At 41.6% G+C, this 6,764-nt stretch overlaps 1 protein-coding gene across 1 annotated transcript in view; it reads right to left on the bottom strand.

The window, feature by feature from the left end:
• Arfgef3 (ARFGEF family member 3) overlaps positions 1-6,764 on the bottom strand; it is a 145,707-nt gene that overhangs the window by 71,045 nt on the left and 67,898 nt on the right. Inside the window, exon 6 of the mRNA XM_021221143.2 lies at positions 823-945. Within this exon, the coding sequence (XP_021076802.1) occupies positions 823-945 (123 nt within the window). The remainder of the gene's footprint in view (positions 1-822; positions 946-6,764) is intronic.

Consider the following 6,764-nt stretch of genomic DNA (forward strand, 5'->3'; position numbering starts at 1 on the left):
CACACACACACACACACACACACACACACACACACACACACACACACACAGCTGCATTTCAGTTCCCTGGAGGCTCATGGTAACAATCTGTGCAAGTTTAGAGCAAAAAGCTCTGGTGGGCGTTGAGATCAGAAGACACTCATCCTTACCTGGCGGGCCCTAGCAGGGACACCTTCCTGTCACTTTAGTCAATACAGGAAATCCTATCCTAACTCAAAGCATGCAGTAAGCTGTTGCATGCTTTTCTTTATTTTATAAGTTTACTACCATATTTTTAAACTTTAAAATAATTTTATGAATATGGGTGTTTTGTCTGCATGTATATTTGTTCATCAAATATGTGCCAGGTACTCGAGAAGCCAGAAGAAGTCATTGGATCCCCAGGTCCTGGAGTTACAGACAGTTGTGAGCTGCTATGTAGGTGCTGCAAATTAAAGCCAGGTCCTCCAGAGAGGCAACCATTGTTCCTGATTGTTGAGCCGTTTCTCTAGTCCCATACATAATATTTTTAACAAAAATATTCAATGGAAAAAAATTTCAAAAACCGATTTTAAGACAGAAAAGTAAACATTTAAAACAATGATCAAAATTTTATTATATTTTATTACAAAAACCATAAGAATGCTCTATACTTGGACTTTAAATAAGCAAATTTCTATATATTTAAATTTATATAAATGAACGTTCTAATAAAAAGCTTTCCCAGTGTCTTCAATGGGAAATAGCCATGGTAGGAAGGGCTGCGGGCCTGGGACATATGGCATGCAGGGACATAAGTGTTATAACTAAACGAGTGTCAGTCATTCAGCACGCAAAGCTCACCGTGTTCTCCTGTCTCTGCCGTAACTGTAAAGTCAGGTCACCCAGCATCTGACTGAGCGTTGCACGCACGGCAGTGTTGATACTGCGCTGGTGACAGCTGCACGTGTATGTCTCAATGCACACCTGGGAAGGAAACAAGAGTAATGCACACTCTAGACATCCATTTACCACAGACAGTCCTTGGCATTAGCCAGAGAGGATACCAGCGCGTTCAAGTTTTAAACAAGCTCTTGTTTCCTTATAACTGAGACTGGTCTTCAACGCAGGCTCATTCTGATCCTGCCTCCAAATTCTTCTGAACTATTTATGAATAAAAAACAACTTGCCGTATTGAGAACCTGTGAAAAATTGTTTTAAAACATTAATGGAAATCTTTCCCTGAACGCCACTACGCTCACAATCTCATGTTTCTGTGTTTCTCAGGGGACTATACATCTGTGGGGATTTTGTGAAACAAATAATTCTAAGAGAAACACAGGTGGCTGGAGAAAGCTCCGTTCGTTTTTTATTAGCACAGGAAAGTCAGTGCTATGATGAGTTTAAGTATGTGCTAACTGTTGCTGTGTTCTCTGAACAACGACAAAGGTAGAGAAAAGTGTGTACCTGCCTTGGGGGATCTGTGATTCAACTCAGAACATCAGGTGTGAAGCCACAGGCTTGGGCTTCTCTCCATGCAGAAAGTTCTGTCATGGAGTGTATCGTCTGAGGGAACAAGCACTGCTCACAGAATTCTTTCATAGACAGTGGCTCCTACGGGGGATTTGGAGCACCAAAGCAAGGGTGACCCTGTGCTTATGAGGTGACACTTGGCTTCCTGTGCCACACTGCTGAGAGCCAGAGAGCTACCTGGACTGCTGTGAGGACAAGATATATAATGTCAATATCCTGCTTGTCTTCATGTTGAGTGAACATGCCAGTCAAGACATTCTGAGATCTGTGGTCTGAATGTCTAGTTGAATCTAAAAAGGCTTGTTGTGGTGGCTAGCTATGGAAAAAAATCCCAGATTTGGAGCAAGGAGGTAGTTTATTACTTGATAATGACTCAGAATGTCATGCAATGTCTTTCAAGGGTTCATGAGCTCTAATTCTTGAAGCTTCAAGGCTGGGCCTAGCCATGATGCATGCTTACATTTCGCCTTCTCCTTTCCCTCTCCATAAGGCATCTGTCCTTCAACAAAGAGGGAAATAGAAAACCAAGAAGAGAATGAAATACACTAAAATTATTCATTTAGAAACAGCTCCCAAAGGGCTCTAATAAAACGGAAAATCTAATTTGATAACCAATATCTGATGATATATATATATATATTCATTGCTGCTATTGCTCAAGGTATGAACTTCTATAATTGTCTTAATACAATTAACCAAAAGCACATGTTTTTATTATTATTTTTCACTGTTGGGATGGAAACCAGGCTTTATATGTTGGACAAATAGAGCTCTGATATTCACTACAACCCTTAGCTCTACAAAGTAAATAGTTTTTAAAGTTTAATTCACACCCTACAGACTGTTTAATAGTTCATAAGAGACGTCTGAAACTTAACACTGGACTTGGATATTGGTCTAGACGGATTGCTTCAAGATACGATTCCTATTTAAAAAAATAGAAACAATTTTGTTTTGTTTGTTTTGAGACAGGCCTCATTATGTAGCCTTGGCTGGTCTAGAACAGGCTGGCCTTAAACTCAACAAGCTCCGACTTGCTTCCTGAGGGCTGATATTAAAGTATATCCCCATTTCTTCAAACAACTATAGATTATAATGGATTTACATACACTGTAGTTTATGAGCTTTTAGGATGGTGCCTTGGTCTCCAGAGCTTATCCTTGGAGATGTGAGGAAATACCTTGAATACTCTAAAGTTTCTAATTGAGTACAGTGTTGCATTTGATGAAGCCAATTTCTCTGTTGCCTATTTAGACACGTGAATTCCATTTGTATTTCATAATTTAACAATTTTAAATAGTTTTCTTCATATCTAACATTTTTGAGGGGGGAAATCTTTGTAATTTTTGATGTTTAAAATAAGATTTCACATATATTCAAAGAGGACTCCTATATTTTTGGTTGAGAGCCCTACTCTTTAATGGCTGAGCCATCTCTCCAGCCCTCAAAGCAGACTCTATGTCTTTTAAAGCACTGCATTTGAAAGAGCAGCTCAACAATACACTTAACATAAGTTCTCCTGAACTCTGAGCCATACACACTAGACAGTCTCCCTTAAGACATTATATGAGCCCCTTCAAACCTGTGAATGAAAGCATCTATGAAAAATCTAACTTTATATGGTACAATGTTATAAACAGAAAAGAACTTGGCAAATATCAAATGTATCTTTTTGAGTGTGAATGTCACACTACTTTTAGTTATTAATATTGCAGGGATAACGCTGGCCATAACTCATCACGACATGCATTTTATTAAGGGAAATGATGAACACATTTACTCAGTGGGGGAAAAAGTTTTAACTTAAGATGCTTATTCTGCCAAACTTTGGAATATAATACTAAATATGACAAATAGTCAAATTGTTAAATATAGACAGTATTATCTCTTTTTGACACCTCTAGTTTAGGTGCTCAGAATGAAGTAATTTATCTGCTATTCTGAGAGGGTAATGAGTGGGTAACGGTGAATATAAGCACAGTTAACTATATGTACGCAGGGCGTCGGTGAATATAACCACAGTTAACTGTATGTATGCAGGGCATGGCCAAAAGTGTTTTTAAAGTGCTAAGTTGTGAAACTAGTTAGTGGAAATAAGGTTTGTATTTTTAAACTTGAACACTGTATTCAACACCAGAGACTTTTTGAGACTCGCATAAATGCTTAACTTCTTTTGCTACAAGGCAGAAGTAAAATGAGTGCACTGGGAAAAAAGAAGTCAAGAGAAGGCCAAGTTGAGTTTCCCCTTTCCCAGGACACTACTGTGGCGTTCCCTTTGCCTCTGTTGTTTAGAACCTAAAAAGCCTAAGTCTGTACCCTGGACAGATGTGTGAAAGACCAACTGAGATGCCTTGTAAAAAGCCACTGAGCGCCAGGGACTGCAGGAAGACACAGGGCAGTGAGGAGAGCCATAAGGGACATTTGACCATTCCATGCATGTGTGGAGATGCGGCTTTATGACACGCCAATCACATGATAGCAAAATCATAGACGTTCCTCATGCAAAACAAGCTCTCAAAGGAGAAAAAGAGCCAGAAAATGCAAGCAAGCACATACCATAGAGTCATTATGTCATCAGCTAAGGGTAAAAACAACAGTGACCGGTAAAATGTAGCATTGAATCACTACATGAAGTCCCACTGAGGTACCTAACTATATTTTGGCTGAAACAAGTACAAATTTTAAAGCAGCTGCTTCAGGAGAAATTTGGTTAGCATTGTAAAACACATAGAACTTTCTTTTCAGTGAGCTATAGACGCAACTTTCTTTTTCCTGCGTGAATGGATTTGATGCCATTTCTGCACCAAAACACAATGCAAGTATGTATATTACTGAATCATTAGTTCTATGCAGAGAAGAGCAGCTGTATTTCTAACTGAAAAGTTAATGAGACTAATGACAAAATAAGTTAGAATGACGACATAGGATAAGAGATTAAATTGTTAGAAAACAATGACCCCTGTATAGAGAAGACTGTAAATACTTGTTGATCACAGAGTTTTAATTATCACCAGGAGCCTAAACGGAATGATGATGATCATGATGATGGATAAGTTGTCAGGCCATTTCTGTTTCAGAAAGAGGCCTCCTTTCTAACAGATGGACACCCGAAACACTACTTATCTATTAAAAACAGAGACATCATGAATTTTGCAGGCAAATGGATGGAACTTGAGACTATCATCCTGCGTGATGTAACCCAGAGCCAGAAAGGCACATATGCTATGAACTCACTTATAAGTGGATGTTAGCCATAAAGTACAGGACAACTATGCTACAATCCACAGACCCAAAGGAAGTGGGTAAAAAGGAAGTCTCAAGTGGGGATGCATGAACCTTAACTTACTCAGAGGGGGAAACTAAATTGTCATTTAAGGTGGACGGAGAGAGGGAACTGGTTAGGAGGGGGCTGAGAAGGAGAACAATGGGGATGGCAACCAGGTGCAGAGGGTGGGAGAGGACGGGGAGTGAGGATGGAAATTGGGTGATGGGGGGGGGGGAGTGAAGTTCTGGTGTCTAGCTGAAGGCCTGGGATGAGAAAGATATGAGGAGTCTATACGGGGGACCGGAGCTGAGATTCCTAGCAGAAGGGTAGAGAGAGACTGAAGTGGCCACCTCCTGTAGCCAGGCAGGACTTCCAGAGGAGGGAGGGGGACATCACCCACAACAGCTTCGACTCAAAATTTGTCTTACCTACAAGATGTGCAGGGCTAAGATAAAGCAGAGATTGAGGGAAGAGCCAACCCCTGACACAGTTAATGATACTCTGCTATGACTGCAGACAGGAATCTAGCGTAACTGTCACCTGAAAGGCTTCCTCCAGCAGTGGATGGAGGCAGACACAGAGACCCACAGCCAAACATGAGGCAGAGCTTGGGGGAGTCTTGGGAAAGAGAGAGGGAGAGAAGTGAGCAGGCCAGAGGGGTCAAGGACACCACAAGAAGACCTACAGAGTCAACTAACCTGGGAACGTGGGGGCTCACAGAGTCTGGGCCACCAACCAGGGAGCACCAGGAGCTGAACCTAGACCCCCTACACATCTGTAGCAAATGTGCAGCTTGGTCTTCATGTGGGTCCCCTAACCAGTGGAATGGGGGCTATCTCGTCTCTGTTTCCTGCCCTTCCCCCACCTGGACTGCCTGTGGAAGCCTTAATGGGAGAAGATGTGCCTGATTCTGTTGGACTAGATGTCCCAGGGTGGAGTGGTACCCAAGGTGGGGGGGACTCCCCTTCTTTAAGGAGAAGGGGAGGGGGCAGTGGGGTAGGGACTTGTAAGAGTGAGACTGAGAAAACAGAGGAGGGGGTTGTGATCAAGATGTAAAGTGAAAATATAAATTATTGGGAGAACAAAAGAGGCACCTCATCAAATTGGTTCAAACACACACACACACACACACACACACACACACACACGGGGGAGGAAGGAGGAGGAAGAAGGAGGAAGGAAGGGAAGTAAAGTAGGGAAAGGGGAGCATACACAGATGAAAATCGCTTAAAAAAGAAAGAAAGAAAGAAAATGGCTTAAGACCCCCTTCCTCACTAACTCCTGAGCCACTCCGATCACAGTCTTCTGCCTAGTCTGTAATTTTATTGAGATCCACCCTTGTCTCCGTGAAGGGTCCCCAAATGAATGGTTCTCACAATTCCCTGCATCTTCTAACTATACATAGTTCCACTCAGAACCATAAAATCGGAGATAAACAAGGATGCAAACAAGCTCTTACAATGAAAGATTAGCCCTCTCAAAGTCCATCGAGCAGTAAGCAATACGTGAACAGATCAGCCGGAGGAGGCAAGCCAGAACCAATACAGAGATGGTACACAGGGAAGAGAGAAAAGGGTTTCAGGGACCTAAAAGCACAAACACAAACAACAACAACATCAACAAGAACCACACTCCTTACAACATTTCCTCAACGATGGTCTCGGCCTGTTTGAGGCAGCAGACCTCCGTACAGCCACGGAGTATATGGTCACAAAACATTAAATGCATCCACGCTTAACTTCATCTGTAAAAACAACATGTCTCAATTATCTAACTAAACGCCCCAGGAAAGGAACCCTGAGAGCAATAGAGCAGAGTGTTTAATAGCAGCATATGATAACAAGATATAAGGTCTAGGTTCTCCAGCAAGCTGTAGAATCTAGGGCAGGGAAGTTCACCTTACTTGGTTTGCGGTTTTTTTTTTTTTTTTTTTTTTTTTTTATTTCTCCAGTTTGTAGTAAAGTGTAAAGAAAGACAAAGCTATAGAGCCACATGCTAGGGACTCGAT

The sequence above is a fragment of the Mus pahari genome, chromosome 21 (assembly GCF_900095145.1).
Source record: "Mus pahari chromosome 21, PAHARI_EIJ_v1.1, whole genome shotgun sequence".
NCBI lineage: Eukaryota > Metazoa > Chordata > Mammalia > Rodentia > Muridae > Mus > Mus pahari.